The 17,062-nt window shown below is 49.4% G+C and overlaps 1 protein-coding gene across 4 annotated transcripts in view; it reads right to left on the bottom strand.

The window, feature by feature from the left end:
* LOC139234108 (myosin heavy chain, cardiac muscle isoform) overlaps positions 1-15,671 on the bottom strand; it is a 111,204-nt gene extending 95,533 nt beyond the window's left edge. For 3 of the 4 annotated variants that reach the window (XM_070865052.1, XM_070865054.1, XM_070865053.1), the window contains exons 1-2: positions 15,302-15,671; positions 6,044-6,195 (exon numbers count right to left, since the gene is read on the bottom strand). In XM_070865052.1, coding sequence (XP_070721153.1) covers positions 6,044-6,195; positions 15,302-15,499 — 350 coding nt within the window. In that variant the 5' untranslated portion in view covers positions 15,500-15,671. The remainder of the gene's footprint in view (positions 1-6,043; positions 6,196-15,301) is intronic. The other variant, XM_070865055.1, reaches the window with a different exon arrangement.
* Between the last annotated feature and the right edge of the window lie 1,391 nt (positions 15,672-17,062).

Below are 17,062 nucleotides of genomic sequence, written 5' to 3'. Positions count from 1 at the left end.
ACGATGGGCCGAATGGCCTCCTTCTGTGTCGTAATTTTTCTATGATTCTATGAAATGCCATAGAATGAACAGCACACAAACAGGCTATTCGGCCCAACAGGTCCGTGCCGGTGCTTATGATCCACACGAGCCTCCTCCCCCACCCCCCCCTCTTCATCTCACCCCATCAACATCTCCTTCTATTCCTTACTGCTTCGTGTGTTTATCCAGCTTCCCCTTAAATGCATCGACACTATTCGCCTCAACCACTCCCTGTGATAGCGAGTTCCACATTCTCACCGCTCTCTGGGTAAACTCGCAGCAACATCTAATTCCATTAACACAGCCCTGACCTTAACGAACTCACTTCACAATGCGGAATGTGATAAGGGAGAGAGAAGCCATCACATCACCATCACATGTCCCACTTGCAAACAAGTTGGATTACAACCAACATAGCAAGGCATGTGTCATGTGCTGCATACCATGGACTGTGCGGATACTGTTCACTGCCTCCATCTATGGGTTTGCAGGACCGTTCTCCAGCCTACTTACTAGTTCTCAAGCTTAAAGTTATACAGTGTCAGCTGTGGCTCAGTGGGCAGCAGTCTCGCCCCTGAGTCAGAAGGTTGTGGGTTCAAGTCCCACTCCAGCGACTGGAGCACATAAATCTGACGCTCCCAGTGCAGTGCTGAGGGAGCGCCGCACTGTCAGAGGTGCTGTCTTTCGGATGAGACATTAAACCGAGGCCCCGTTTGCCCTCTCAGGTGGACGTAAAAGATCCCATGGCACTATTTCGAAGAAGAGCAGGGAAGGTTATCCCCGGTGTCCTGGGCCAATATTTATCCCTCAATCAACATAACAAAAACAGATTATCCGGTCATTATCACATTGCTGTTTATGGGAGCTTGCTGTGCGCAAATTGGCTGCTGCGTTTCCCACAATACAGCAGTGACTATGCTTCATTGGCTCTAAGGTGCTTTTGAAGTGTAGTCCGGTGGTCGTGAAAGGCGCTATATAAATGCTGGTGAACAAACAAAGCTCATTTTTAAGATACAAGATGTTGGAGCAATTCGAGACCACTGTAATCCAAGTTATAAGTTTCCATATGAAGGCTACACCTTTGAAACCAATTTAAAACTGCGCTGCCCAAGTGGCAGAACTTACACTGGGCATCAATTTAATTCAGAGCCAAGGTGCTCCCGTTACTAAGGTAACAATCTAGGCCTCACCTGCACTACCTCCCATCTATCTCAAGTGGACAGCAATGGCCGTTGAACCTCTGCCAGAACAATTTTTCAAAACCGTGATTCTGAAAAGCACTGTATTTATCATTAAGCCGTGGTGTCAGCAACCTCTCTTACCCCATTCCTCTGTCGGACAGCCTCTCGATTATCGTATCATCAGCTCCTCTGCTGAAATGGGTATGAAACATGGAGCTTACAGTAAACTTGAGCTCACCCAAATGTCTGCTGCCTGCATCCTAATTCATACCAAGTCCCATTCACCCCTGTGTGCGCTGACCTACACTGGCTCTTGGTTCAGCAATTTCCACTTATACAGCACCCTAAACGTAGGAAAGCGTCGCAAGACATTTCACCGGAGCGGTATCAGACATAATTGGACAACGAGCCTGATAAGGAGACATTAGGACAAGTGACCATATATTATAAGCAGTCCCTCGAAATCGAGGAAGACTTGCTTCCACTTTAAAAGTGAGTTGTTGGGTGACTGAACAGTCCAAAATGGAGTTGTCCATGAGAGTCCTGACGTTCCAGGTCCCGAACTTCATATTGAAGGGTGGAAGATGCCTGTGCGCGAGTTGCACACCAGCCACCACACGGGCTTGACAGAGCAAGGTCTTGGTCCAGTGGCAAGGGGGTCCAAGACGACTGGAGACCAAGCTCTGCTGTATGAGCCTAATTGCCTACGGCGGAATGCAAGCCATAAAGCTCAGCACTGAGCAGGGCCCTTCGGTGAGATGGTAAGAGATCCGAGGCCTGGCTGATGGCAGGCATTAGGAAGGTCCAATGACATCCTGGCCTCCCCCCCGGCTACTGGCCCCACTCACCGGCGGAGTATCTGTCCAGCACGTGGTGTGCACAATGGCTGTGGTCACTCTGACCTCTCCTCCACCTACAAAATGGACAGGTGACCAAATGCTTAATCAAAGCGATAGTTATTAAGGCGCGCATAAAGGCAGGAGAGAGAGGCGGAGAGGTTTAGGGAGGGAGTTCCAGGGCTTAGGGCCCAGGCAGCTGAAGGCACGGCCGCCAATGGTGGAGCGATGGAAATCAGGGATGCTCAGGTGGGCAGAATTGGAGGAGCACAGAGATCTCAGGGGTTTGTGGGGCTGGAGGAGATTACAGAGATAGGGAGGAGTATATTCAAAAGGATATATTCAAAAAGGAGTTAGATGTAGTCCTTACTACTAGGGGGATCAAGGGGTATGGCGAGAAAGCAGGAATGGGGTACTGAGGTTGCATGTTCAGCCATGAACTCATTGAATGGCGGTGCAGGCTCCAAGGGCCGAATGGCCTACTCCTGCACCTATTTTCTATGTTTCTATGAGGCCATGGAAGGATTTGTGTCTGTAAGCACTCTAGTAATGACTCCACGAGGTAAGGTATTGTACTTGAACTGTGGTGACCTTAGTCCATTTATTGCAGCTCCTGAGTGAGGGTACAGTATGGTGAGCTCCCTTTTATACCTGGTTACCTGTCATGTACAGGTGACCCCTAGGTCTCCACCAGTTGCACCCTCTGGTGGTACCGGCAAAGTGTATACAGTGTGAAGATACATCCAGTAGTCTTATGTAACTGTACATTGAGTGTACAGGCAGTATATTTACATTATACATACACAACAGAGGGATTTGAAAACAAGGGTGAGAATTTTTTTTTAAAATCGAGATGTTGCCGAATTGGGAGACAATGTATGTCAACGAGCGGGGGGGGGGAGGCGGGGGCAGGTTAATGGGTGAACGGGACTCGGTATGAGTTAGGACACGGGCAGCCGAGCTTTGGATGAGATTAAGTTTACGGAGGGTGCAATGGCAAGAGAATGTTGGAATAGTCTAAGGAGGGGCACTGGAATCAGTCTGGACTCTCCCTATCTTGTGTCAGCCATGGTTCGGTGGGCAGCACACTCGCCTCTGAGTCAGAAGGTCGTGGGTTCAAGTCCCACTCCAGAGACTTGAGCACAAAAAAAATCTAGGCTGACCCTCCAGTGCAGTGCTGAGGGAGTGCCGCACTGTCGGAGGTGCCGTCTTTCGAATGAGACGTTAAACTGAGGCCCCGTCTGCTCTCTCAGGTGGATGTAAAAGATCCCATGGCACTATTTCGAAGAAGAGCAGGGGAGTTATCCCCGGTGTCCTGGCCAATATTTATCCCTCAATCAACATCACTAAAAACAGATTATCTGGGTCATTATCAGCTTGCTCTGTGCAAATTGGCTGCCGCGTTTCCTACATTACAATAGTGACTGCACTTCAAAAAGTACTTTATTGGCTGTAAAGCGCTTTGAGACGTCCAGTGGTTGTGAAAGGCACTATATAAATACAAGTCTTTCTTTGTGAACCAGACTGGAAGATGATGGGCAAAGACAGACATGCTCAGCTCTGATGCCTACCAAGGCTGAATAACTTACCAGCAACTGGCTGCCTGGCTCACCCAGGAAGATTGGCCACATGGGCAAGGGCCTGGCAGGTTGCTGGTGCCGGTGGAAACCACACCTAACTCCAGTCACAATTCTCCAACGAGAAGAATAGAAAGGTCCACAGTTCAGTGCATTTCATTTTGCCCAGGGGCAGCACTGGGTCCGTGCAGCAGAGCTAGTCTCCAGTCGTCCTGGTTAACCCTTGCCACTGGACCGAGGCCTAGCTCTGTCAAGCCCGTGTGGTAGCTGGTGTGCAACGGCCACCCCACGTTAAAAAAATCCACGCACAGGCATCTTCCACCCTTCAGGATGTAGTTCAGGATCTGGAATATTAGGTCCTTCATTGAAACACCTGTGAACTCATCCCTTTTCTGTGTGGAAGCAAGTCATCCTCGATGCGAGGGACAGCCTAAGAATTACTGGTGTTACAGCCGGAAAATCAGCACTAGATTAAACACACATGCTTTTAAAAGCGGTGGTTTAATGTTGAGTACAAAGGTTAACTGAGCTATGTGACTCGGGGCCCCGAGGCTGGTTTCCATTTCCAATTGCAAGTGGGCAGAGACACATCCTCAGCAACATGCAGCTGAGTTGTTGAATCGTTTGCAAGATTTTTTTCATCGAGCATTTCCTCAGGAGGAAGGGCAGATACCAAAGGAAGGCAGGAGAGTGAGCTGACGTTACAACATGAATTGGCTTCAAAATAATCATTACACCAATAGCTCGCAGCGTTCTTTCTTTATTAGCTGTGCCAGCTGTGGCTCAGTGGGCAGCACTCTCGCCTCTGAGTCAGAAAGTCGTGGGTTCAAGTCCCACTCCAGGAACTTGAGCAATAAATCCAGGCTGACACTCCCAGTGCAGTGCTGAGGGAGTGCCGCACTGTTGGAGGTGCCATCTTCCGAATGAGACGTTAAACCGAGGCCCCGTCTGCCCTCTCAGGCGGACGTAAAAGATCCCGTGGCACTATTTTGAAGAAGAGCAGGGGAGTTATCCCCGGTGTCCTGGGCCAATATTTATCCCTCAATCAACAAAACAAAAACAGATTATCTGGTTATCATCACATTGCTGTTTGTGGGAGCTTGCTGTGCGCAAATTGGTGCTGTGTTTCCCACATTACAACAGTGACTGCACTCCAAAAGTACTTCATTGGCTGTAAAGCACATTGAGACGTAAAAGGGGCTATATAAATGCAAGTCTGTCTTTTTCTTTATTCCTACTTGCGCCCGAGAAACAATTGCAAAATACCCAGACCGTGGGTGCCATTGTACAGGATCCCTGTGCAGCTGAAGGATGTTCTACAGATGCTAAATGGTCTCGAGGACTGTTACTTTCTTATTTATCGACCTAAACCAGCTGCTGTTAGTCACATCCCCTCTATCCAACCCAACCAGCCGAATAACCACCTCAACTGATGAACTTGCATTTATATAGCGCCTTTCAGGATCTCAGCACAACCTTAAGCACTTTACAGCCAATGAAGTACTTTTGGAGTCCCTGCACTGGAGTGTCAGCCTAGATTTTGGTGCTCAGGTCTCTGGAATGAGACTTGAACCCACAACCTTCTGACTCACAGGCGAGAGTGCGACTTACTGAGCCACGGCTGACACAGCTAACAAAAAGGAACACTGCAAGCGACGGCTTAATGTCTCATACGAAAGACGGCATCTCTGACAGTGTGGCACTCCCTCAGCACTGCACTGGGAGTGTCAGCTTTGATTATGTGTTCTGCACTGCACTACCCTGGTCCAGTGCAGCCTGTTTATGCCAGCGTTACTTTGCCACCACAGTTCACACCACCTCCTACCCAACCTGGCTTATGCCAAATCCTTACTGGCCCAGCCTGGTTTATCGTGACTGTAAGCGAAAGGCAAGACGGAAGCAGATCAGGCATTTGGCTGCTTCGATTTCCTGGGAAAGGACGAATTAAAGCAAAAATGAAAAAACAACGCCCGTTATTGATAGGGCAAATCATAGAAATTTACAGCACGGAAGGAGGCCATTTCGGCCCATCGTGTCCGCGCCGGCCGACAAAGAGCTCTCCAGCCTAATCCCACTTTCCAGCTCTGGGTCTGTAGCCCTGTGGGTTACGGCACTTCAAGTGCACATCCAAGTACTTTTTAAATGTGGTGAGGGTTTCTGCCTCTACCACCCTTTCAGGCAGTGAGTTCCACCCAGATCTCCACCACCCTCTGGGTGAAGTAATTCCCCCTCAACCTCCGACCAATGATTTCAAATCAATGCCCCCCCCTGGTTGTTGACCCCTCTGTTAAGGGAAATTGGTCCTTCCTATCCACTCTTTCTCGGCCCCTCATAATTTTATACACCTCAATAAGGTCTCCTCTCGGCCTCGTCTGTTCCAAAGAAAGCAACCCCGGCCTATCGCGCTCCATCGAATCCATTCTCCTACCTGCCGGTGTCAAAGGGATGATAATATAGCCTCCGTGCCGGGTTTGCTAGTGGAAGGTGTTCCTCGCGAGCTGGGCTGACAGACCTCAACCCCTTTGCGCTGCGGTGTGGGAAGATCGGATCGAAGCCGTCCAGATCTGTGGGCAGCGAGTCCTGAAAGAAAAGCAATAATTGAAGAGCTCAGACCGGAGACAGTCACCGCTCCCACCTCCATCAGCTTTGAGTCAGAGGCATGTCTTCCGTGCTCGATGCAGGAAGGCAGCTTGCCAGCTGATTAAAGCCGTACTGCACCACAATTCATTTTCAACTGAAAGTCCCCCCGCAATCCCCCCACCCCCAAAAAAATTGCTCTAAATGGCCCCCACAAAAAATGATCAAATTCTTGTCGCTGTTTCGGTTCAGTTCACGCACGCTTGATTTGTGCACTCGCGCTACTGTGTACCACTCATACGATCAGAAATAGGAGCAGGAAGTAGGCCATTCGGCCCCTCGAGCCTGCCCCGCTATTCAGTGAGATCATGGCTGATCTTCTACCTCAACTCCACTTTCCCGCCTGATCCCCATATCTCTTAAGTCGCATCGTTCCCAAAAATTTATCGACCTCCGTCTTGAATATGCGCAAAGGCTGAGTCTCCACAGACCTCTAGGGCAGAGAATTCCAAAGATTCACTACCCTCTGTATTATGTCTGCAATGTACTTATGAATGACTCCACGAGGCAATGTGTTGTACTCAAACTGCAGTGACCTTGGTCCTTTATTTGTAACTCCAGAGTGAGGCAGCAGCATGGTGACTATCCTTTTATACAGCCCCTGACACCAGGGCAGGAAACCCCAGTCTCCGCCAGTTGCACCCTCTAGTGGTGCCAGCATAGTATATACACAGTGTAAACCTTATTGATAGTACATCAGGTAAACAAGTCTCCATCTTATGCAACCACACAGTGACTACACAGAGAGTATATCTATAGTCTGCATATATAACACTCAGTGAAGAAATTTCCCCTCATCTCCGTCCTAAATGGCCGACCCCTTATCCTGAGACTGTGACCCCTGGTTCTAGACTCTCCAGCCAGGAGGAAACATCCTCCCTGCATCTACCCTGTCAATCGCCCTCAGAATCTGATATGTTTTAATGAGATCACCTCTCATTCTTCTAAACTTCAGAGAGCATAGGCCCATTCTATTCAATCTCTCATCATCAGATAACTCTCTCATCCAGGAATCAATCTAACGAACCCTCTTTGCACTGTCTCTAAGGCAGGTATATCCTTCCTCAGATAAGGAGACCAAAATTGTTTATTTACCAAAACTATTAAGCATAGAATATACATGAGAATTCAAATTCCTTTTAACATACTTACACCCGCTAAGATGTTTATTGCTGGATTTCAATGATTGCCAATCTAGCCAGCCACGTCTGACTTCTGTTCAATCAGGCAAACCTATGTGGCTCTCCGGTGTCAAGCATTTTATCGAAGTTGCTCAATGGTTTTGTGGTTCATTGCACCATGTGGTGCTGTGCCGAAGATCATAGGCCCACAAAAACCCCCAGGTTTAGCAGGGTCAGCGGATCTCAGCTGTGACAGCAATGGGACGCTCGCGCCCATCTCAATGCTCCTGGGCAAGGAAGGTCGGACATCAGGTGTCCTGCTCCTAATGGCTCTCCGACAATCCCTGCCGAAAAATAAGTGTGTGGGCACGCCTACGCCTGTCTGTGCGTGTGTACACACCAGAGTAACAACAGGAGTAGGCTTCATAGAAAATTACGACACAGACGGAGGCCATTCAGCCGATCGTGTCCGCGTCGGCCGACAAAGAGCTACCCAGCCTAATCCCACCTTCCAGCTCTTGGTCCGCAGCCCGATGGTACTTTAAGTGCACATCCAAGTACTTTTTAAATGCTATAAGGGTTTCTGCCTCGACCACACTTTCAAGCCGTGAGTTCCAGACCCCCACCACCCTCTGGGTGAAAAGTTATCCTCATCTCCCCTCTAAACCTTGCACCAATTACTTTAAATCTGTGCCCCCTGGTTGTTGACCCCTCTGCTAAGGGAAACAGGTCCTTCCTATCCACTCTATCTAAGTTTCTCATAATTTTATACACCTCAATTAAATCTCCTCTCAGCCTCATCTGTTCCAAAGAAAACAACCCCAGCCTTATCCAATCTTTCCTCGAAGCTAAAATTCTCCAGTCCAGGGGCAGCATCCTGGTAAATCTCCTCTGCACCCTCTCCAGTACAATCACATCTTTCCTGTAATGCGGTGACCAGAACTGCGCGCAGTACTCCAGCTGTGACCTAACGAGTGTTGTATATGGTTCAAGCATAACCTCCCTTCTCTTGTATACTATCCTCATCTGTGATGCCACTCCTCAGTCATACAGCCTGCCAATATTCGCCATCAAGACTCAGACATGAAGATTGGTCAGTAAATTGAGGCAGACCAGGGCAGCTGTTCCTCAGCAACGCACGCCTGGACCTCCGGCTTGTCCTGAAACAGACGATGGGCAAATCGAAGAGGTTGAAGTCACTCGTGGCTAGTTACAAGCGGCCAGCGGTTTACAACAAACTCTACAGGAGAATAAACTAGAGACATGTTTTTTTATATAATATATATATATATAAATAAGCTGGAGTGTTCAATCCTGGCTTTAAAAATCATTTGGGATTTCGTGACACTCTCGTGAATCATCCAACTGGTTGTCATAGTAACTACTGTAACCAGAGCAACACACCTTTCACTCACTCACTGATTTATTTCGGCAAGTCCACAGTTAGTCTCATGGTAGGTGTACGGTTCTTAAAATTCCAGCGTAGAACATCGCACCATGCACCTCCCTCCCTGTCGGTTTTGGGAACTCTCTCAAGCCCTGCCACAATAAGCTCTTCCTCCCGATGATGTCACCCCATCGAAATCAAGGCTCTTCACACAGCGCACCCTTCTAATCATTCGTTCCCAGGGCCTTGAAGGGCTCGGATGGAATAGCTAAGGAGAAGGAGTTCCCACTGATCAGGAGGGACGGTAACCAGAGGACAGAGATTTAAGATAATTGGTAAAAGAACCAGAGGCGAGATGAGGAACATATTTTTACGCAGCGATTTAGGATCTGGAACACACTGACTGAAAGGGCGGTGGAAGTAGACTCAATTGTAACTTTTAAAAGGGAACTGGATGAATACTTAAGAAAATAATTGCAGGACTATTGGGGAAAGAGCAGGGGGAGTGGGACTAATCGGATCGCTCTTTCAAAGAGCCAGCACAGACACGATGGGCCGAATGGCCTCCTCCTGCACTGTATGGTCTCAAAACTGTGGAAATCCTTACCCCCATCTATCCTTCCTTCTTCCCATAATCTTTAATCTCTTAAGACTCAGGCGTCATGTCACCTAGCCACCGTTTCCTGATGTACCCTGTTTTCTGTCGGAGGTCTGTAACGCTGATGGCTCCATGTACCACGAGCTGAAGTTAGACGCGTGCAAGGGGATAGAGATTTCATTGGGGGAAATTGAGAAAAGAATTGAAAGAAACAAAGGCGTGCATTCATAAAGCGCCTTTCACAACCTCAGAACTCCCCAAAGTGCTTTACAACCAATTAAGTACTTTTTGAAGTCATTGTTGTAATGTAGGGAACGCGACAACCAATATGCGCACAGCAAGCTCCCACAAACAGCAATGTATTAATGATCAGATAATCTGTTTCAGTGATGTTCGTTGAGGAATAAATATTGGCCCCAGGACACCGGGGATAATTCCCTGCTCTTCAAAATAGTGCCATGGGACCTTTTATGTTCACCTGAGAGAGCAGACGGGGCCTCGGTTTAACGTAACATTGTGGGTCGCCCCGACCTGTGCGAGAACACCACCACAGGTCGGGGCTATATATAGAGCTGGAGCGCCAGGCCCTGGAACATCGTGGGTGAAGGTGCGGCGAATGAGGGTACGGGGCCCAGAAGAAGCGAGGGCCCAGGGGCAGCACGGGCCAGCCCGCGCTGTGATATTTGTGCGCACTGGGTCCGTGCAGCAGAGCAGGTCGTCCTGGTTCAACCCTTGCCACTGGATAAAGGCCGCCTATGATGATGATAGGTTTAATGTTTCATCCGAAAGACGGCACCTCCGACAGTGCAGCACTCCCTCAGCCCTGCACTGGGAGTGTCAGCCTAGATTTATGTGCTCAAGTCTCTGGAGTGGAACTTGAACCCACAACCTTCTGTCTCAGAGGCGAGAGTGCTGCCCACTGAGCCATGGCCGGTAGCTAATTGAGGGGAGGAGTATTACTGTTGTATTTAAAAGCACGGATGCACACGCTCCATCATAGTGAGTGTATTAAAAACACAGCCCAGTCGGCAGTGCAAGGTTACACCTGGCAGTTCTGATAAAAAGCTCTGTTTCGCCAAAAGATAAAAGGACAATGCTGAATTCGCACCTCAGGTTGGATGGTGAAGTGTTTTGGAAGGAACATTCTGGCCATTGCAACCGTAACCATGCATGGCAATAAAGTGTCACCGTGATATTCCACCACTTACCCTTTGAAGAACTGCAACGTAACTTGTGGCTGAATTATTTGCAAGAACTGCCCATAATTTAGGAGTGGCAGAAGATGGAGATAAGTGGTCCTGGTGATAGGTAACACGTGGAGTTTGACACTCAGCTCAGAACAGGACACCAAGGTTGGGCCAAACAGCACAGCAGAGAAATTAAAGGGGAATCTGAGAGGGGAAAATAACATTGGAGGTGGTTGCACATTTAAATTGCATAAAACGGAGAAGGTACTACAACAAAAACAACTTTCATTTATATAGCCCCCGTAGGAAAACGTCCCATGTCCCAGGAACGTAATCAGACAATCAGACGAGCCACATAAGGAGATATTAGAACAGGTGACCAAAAACTTGGTCAGAGAGGTAAGGGCGCTTTAAGGAGCATCTTAAAGGAAGAGAGAGAGAGGTAGAGAGGCGGAGGTTTAGGGAGGGAGTTCCGGAGCTTGGGGCCCAGGCAACAGAAGACACAGCCACCAATGGCTGAGTGATTTTAATCAGAGATGCTCAAGAGGTCAGAATTAGAGGAGTGCAGACATCTCTGGAGGTTGTGAAGCTGGAGATTACAGAGATAAACAAAGATGAGATATTTTTAAATCGAGGCGTTACCGAACTGAGAGCCAATCTCGGTCGGCCAGCACAGCGGGTGATGGGTGAGTGGGACTTGGTGCGAGTTAGGACACGGGGCAGCCGAGTTTTAGATGGGCTCAAGTTTATGGAGGGTAGAAGATGGCAGACTGGCCAGGAGAGCATTGGAATAGTCAAGCCTGGAGGTAACAAGGGTACGGATGAGGGTTTCAGGAGCAGACGAGCTGATGTGAGGTCAGAGACACTCCTGCACATTTAATGTTCGCGTCATTTAAAAGGGAACATACAGCATGTGGCAAAATTTGGATGACAAAGGACCATCAGTCCATTTCATCTCATCAACTCCAGGATGCCAACCGTAGCATCTCCCCAACACTGAGCTTTTTCTTTACCAAGTCCATATCAACCAGCCTTGTTGGCAACCGAGCCCAGCTGATCACCCTGTGTAAAGGAACACTTCCTGGAGCTCCCCAGTGGCTCAGTTGCTCTGTGTGACACTCCACCGTACACGCCAGAAGCTTGGTACTTAAAAAGGAGGGTCAACAATGACAAGAACAACTTGCATTTATATAGCAGTTGCTTTCGGATCGACATACTTTATCACCATCATCATCATAGGCGGTCCCTCATATCGAGGATGACTTGCTTCCACACCAAAAAGGGATGAGTTCACAGGTGTTTCAATGAGGGACCTGATATTCCAGATCCTGAACTACATTCTGAAGGGTGGAAGATGCCTGTGCGTGGATTTTATTAACGTGGGGTGGCCGTTGCACACCAGCCACCACACGGGCTTGACAGAGCTAGGCCTTGGTCCAATGGCAAGGGTTAACCAGGATGACTGGAGACCTGCTCTGCTGCACGGACCTAGTGCGTGCACATATCGCACAGTGTGAGCTGGGCCCATGCTGCCCCTGGGCCCTCGCCTCTTCTGGGCCCCAGATTCACGCCTCTCCTGGGCCCCGGTCACTTCCCTCTACAGACTCTTGCCGCTCCTTCACCCTTCCTGCTGTGCCTGCCCGCACTGCAATCGGCGACCTGGCTTCGCAGCCGTCGCCCTCCTGCAGCAGCACGCGCTGCTCCCTGCAGTGGTATGCCACCGCACGCGGCTCCCTCCAATGGCCCCGGCCTGCTGATGGTCTTGCAGGCCAGGACCGCGCTGATTTCCGGGCCGGGCCACCGCACGCTGCTCCCTCCACATTATCACCCTTCTTCCCTCACTGCACTCTCAGCCTCACACTCGTCGTCACTCCCATGGTCTTCGCCAACATCGCTTGCCAAAGGTCACTGAGGAGGAGCGGAGAGCTGGGGTATAGCCCAAATTGATTTTCCCTTCACATCACAGATTGGAAACCTGGTCACATCAGTGCTTTACCTTACCGTGAACTTGAGAAGCTGCTGCAATAGGCGTGATACAGAAAGGATCAGGCCCTCAAATCTGGCACCAAGCTTATGGTCCACAGAGCTGTTGTGATACCTGCCCTCCTGTATGTATCAGAGACGTGGACCATATACAGTAGACACCTCAAATCGCTGGAGAAATACCACCAATGATGTCTCCGCAAGATCCTGCAAATCCCTTGGGGAGGACAGACACACCAATGTCAGAGTTCTCAATCAGGCCAACATCCCCAGAATCGAAGCATTGACCACACTCGACCAGCTCCGCTGGGCGAGCCACACTGTCCGCATGCCAGACACAAGACTCCCAAATCAAGCGCTCTACTCAGAACTCCTACACGGCAAGCAAGCCCCAGGTGGGCAGAGGAAACGTTTCAAGGACACCCTCAAAGCCTCCTTGATAAAGTGCAACATCCCCACCGACACCTGGGAGTTCCTGGCCCAAGACCGCCCCAAGTGGAGGAAGTGCATCCGGGAGGGCGCTGAGCACCACGAGTCTCGTCGCCGACAGCATGCAGAAAACAGGTGCAGGTAGCGGAAGGAGCGTGTGGCAAACCAGTCCCACCCACCCCTTTCCTTCAACCACTGTCTGTCCCACCTGTGACAGAGACTGTAATTCCCATATTGGACTGTACAGTCACCTGAGAGCTCACTTTTAGAGTGCAAGCAAGTCTTCCTCGATTTCGAGGGACTGTCTATGATGATGATGATGATGTAGGAAACGCGGCAGCCAATTTGCGCACAGTAAGCTCCCACAAACAGCAATGTGATAATAACCGGATAATCTGTTAACTGCCTGCCCCGAGTTGCCCCTAAGTAAGTCTGAGGACATTACAGTCAAATAAGTATTGTGGGACTGGAGCAAGTCGTTCCCCCTCCCCCTCCCAGCACCAGCTGACAGGTTGGCATTGAACTTGACAACATATTGTGGTGGAGTTTGAACAACTTATCACTAAAGAAGGAAAGACTTGTGACCACATTTTCGAAACTAACAACAACAACACTTATTTATATAGCACCTTTAAGTTATTAAACCATCCCACGACACTTCACAGGAGTGTTGGTCAAAGAGATGGGTTTTAAAGAGCGTCTTAAAGGAGGAAAGAGAGGTAGAGAGGTTTAGGGAGGGAGTTCCAGAGCTTGGGGCCCTGGCAGCTGAAGGCACGGCCACCGATGGTTGAGCGATTATAATCAGGGATGCTCAAGAGGGCATAACTTGAGGAGCGCAGACATCTCGGGGTGTTGTGGGGCTGGAGGAGATTACAGAGATAGGGAGGGGGCGAGGCCAGGGAGGGAATTGTAAACAAGGATGAGAATTTTGAAATCGAGGCGTGGCTTAACGGGGAGCCACTGTAGGTCAGCGAGCACAGAGGGTGATGGGTGAGCGGGACTTGGTGCGAGTTAGGCTGCCGAGTTATGGCTGAGCTCAGGTTTACGGGCGGAAGCACGGCAAAGTAACGAGGACGGCCAATGTAAGTTGTGCAGTGTAGTGAGGCAGGCTTTTTTGGCAGCCTATATCCACTACAAAAACAAAACAAATATGCATATAATTACCGCGGATTCAGACACCGTGTATAAATAATACAATAACACTCTTCAGTCCAGTGACCTGAAACTGATTTGTGTCAAATGGTACAATATGCATATATTCCAATGAATATGGCTCTAGTCCTTTCGGGGACGGGGTTCGTGAACCGGGGCCAGTGTTTGCCCGGGGACCATGCACGGAGAACGGGGACCTCTGGTTACCCTCATTTATATAGCGCCTTTCATGACCTCAGGACATCCCAAAGTGCTTTACAGCCAATGAAGTACTTTTTTTGAAAAAAAGTGTAGTCATTGTTGTAATGTGGGAAACGCGGCAGCCAATTTGCGCACAGCAAGCTCCCTAAACAGCAATGTGATAATGACCAGATAATCTGTTTTAGTTATGTTGATTGAGGGATAAATATTGGCCCCAGGACACCCTGCTCTTCTTCAAAATAGTGCCCGTGGGATCTTTTACATCCACCTGAGAGAGCAAACGGTTTAGCGTCTCATCCGGAAGACGGCACCTCCGACAGTGCTGCACTCCCTCAGCCCTGTACTAGGAGCGCCAGCCTAGATTTAGGTGTTCAAGTCTCTGGAATGGGACTTGAACCGACACAAACTTCTGGCTCAGAGGCTGAAAGAGAGTGTGCTGCCCACTGAGTCACTGGCTTGACATTGTCCAGTGACACGTCCATAGAAACATAGAAAATAGGTGCAGGAGCAGGCCATTCGGCCCTTCGAGCCTGCACCACCATTCAATAAGATCATGGCTGATCATGCAACTTCAGTACCCCATTCCTGCTTTCTCTCCATACCCCTTGATCCCTTTAGCCGTAAGGGCCGCATCTAACTCCCTTTTGAATATATCTAACGAACTGGCCCCAACAACTTTCTGCGGTAGAGAATTCCACAGGTTCACAATTCTCTTAGTGATGAAGTCTCTCCTCATCTCGGTCCTAAATGGCTTACCCCTTATCCTTAGACTGTGACCCCTGGTTCTGGACTTCCCCAACATTGGGAACAGTCTTCCTGCATCTAAACTGTCCAATCCCGTCAGAATCCACCAGGATTTCAAAAGTTTGTCCTCCCCACCACCTAGTTCCAGCACAATACAGCGAAACTCAAAGTTGCAGGCACTGGAGTTTCTCTCTCCCCTCTGAAACACAGTGCCTTAACAATGAACCTCAACAGGAAGGTGCATTACCTGAAATCTGAGCGGAGATGTCTTTGTCCTGCAGAGTTGCTCACAGCTCCTGTTCAGCTGAGCGAGGGTGAGAGGTGGGGACCGCAGGAGACTTTGGCTGTACCAGCTACCGGTCGCCCCCGACTTCTGGGGCCAGTCCTGCTCAGCCAGATAGCGAGGGAAACCTGGGCTGTTGTTGCTGCTGGGGAAATCGGCCATTTGTCAATTATACCTCGTCCCAACCAGGCCGGGAAATACTGGCAGGGAGCACGGGCAGCGGACTGGGAACAATATCTACAACCAGTCCACACACAGTGTTTCCTAACTCCATCGCGGCGAGGCAGACGCTTGCACCGGTCACTGCAAACAGACAACAAAAGAATCCGGGCACTTCCTACACGACAGTGTAAGGAATCACTCTTTCTGTTGTCACATTGGAATAGCCCGCCTTCTGCATCCACAGTAACCAGAAACACACACAAACACCCACCCCGCATCTACAGCCGGTAACCAACCGACCTTATCTCTCCGTCTCGGGTACTTTGTAATAAGTTTCCAAGTGGTTTCACAGTCCCTCCCCTCCCCTCCCCTCCCTCTAGCTCCTCCAGTGAGTTTCAATGTATTCCATGTGCTAGATACTCGCCCCCGCTCCTGACAATGTATCCACTTTCCTGGGGTTCCCCCCTGACAATGTATCCACTTTCCCGGGGTGCCCTCCCCCGACAATGTATCCACTTTCCCGGGTTCCCCCTGACAATGTATCCATTTTCCCGGGGTTCCTCACCCCCCGACAATGTATCCACTTTCCCGGGGTTCCCCCTGACAATGTATACACTTTACTCCCCACCCTCTGACAATGTATACACTTTCCCGGGATCCCCTCTGACAATGTATCCACTTTCCCGGGGTTCCCCCTGACAATGTATCCACTTTCCCGGGGTTCCCCCTGACAATGTATCCACTTTCCCGGGGTTCCCCCCTGACAATGTATACACTTTACTCCCCACCCCCTGACAATGTATCCACTTTCTCGGGGTTCCCCCTGACAATGTATCCACTTTCCCGGGGTCCCCCCTGACAATGTATCCATCTGAAATCAGTCACTTTCAGTTACAATGTATCCAGTCTCTTGTGATTTCAGGCAGATTGCGCTTGCGCGGCCAGCCCTGGCAGCACAGGTTACCTCGGGAACTCCATTTCTGAGTCAAATGGATGAGAGAGACACAGAGTGGAGCAATCAGGAATCACTAACATCACATAATGCCCTCTACATTAGGCTCGATCACCTGCATTTTTTAATTTGCATTCTCTATCTCATTACTTAATTTACTGGTAAATGTTGAATTAAATGGAGAGTTTGTGACGATTCAAACCTCTGGGCCTGAAGACTCCCTTTACCGAAAGAGTCTTTACAAGTCCCTGAGAAACGACTCTCAGATTACAACTGCAAATGTCGATGGTGCTTTGTTCTGAAGTCAGGTTAACCCCTGATTCCATACTTACATTACACTTCAGATTTACACCAATGCTACACATTGCTTTCTGTTGCCTGGGCCCCAAGCTCTGGAACTTCCTCCCTAAACCTCTCCGCCTCTCTACCTCTCTTTCCTCCTTTAAGACCTACCTCTTTGACCAAGCTTTTGGTCACCTGTCCTAATATCTTCTATGTAGCTCCGTGTCAAATTTTTCGCCATATAACACTACCGTGAAGCGCATTGGGACGTTTTACTACATTAAAGGCGCTGGATAAATACACGTTGTTGTTGTTGTTGCTGTTTGTGG

This window comes from Pristiophorus japonicus, chromosome 21 (assembly GCF_044704955.1).
Source record: "Pristiophorus japonicus isolate sPriJap1 chromosome 21, sPriJap1.hap1, whole genome shotgun sequence".
NCBI classification, from domain to species: domain Eukaryota; kingdom Metazoa; phylum Chordata; class Chondrichthyes; family Pristiophoridae; genus Pristiophorus; species Pristiophorus japonicus.
Note: the sequence above shows the minus strand (reverse complement) of the source record. Positions and strands in the feature narration are given on the sequence as shown.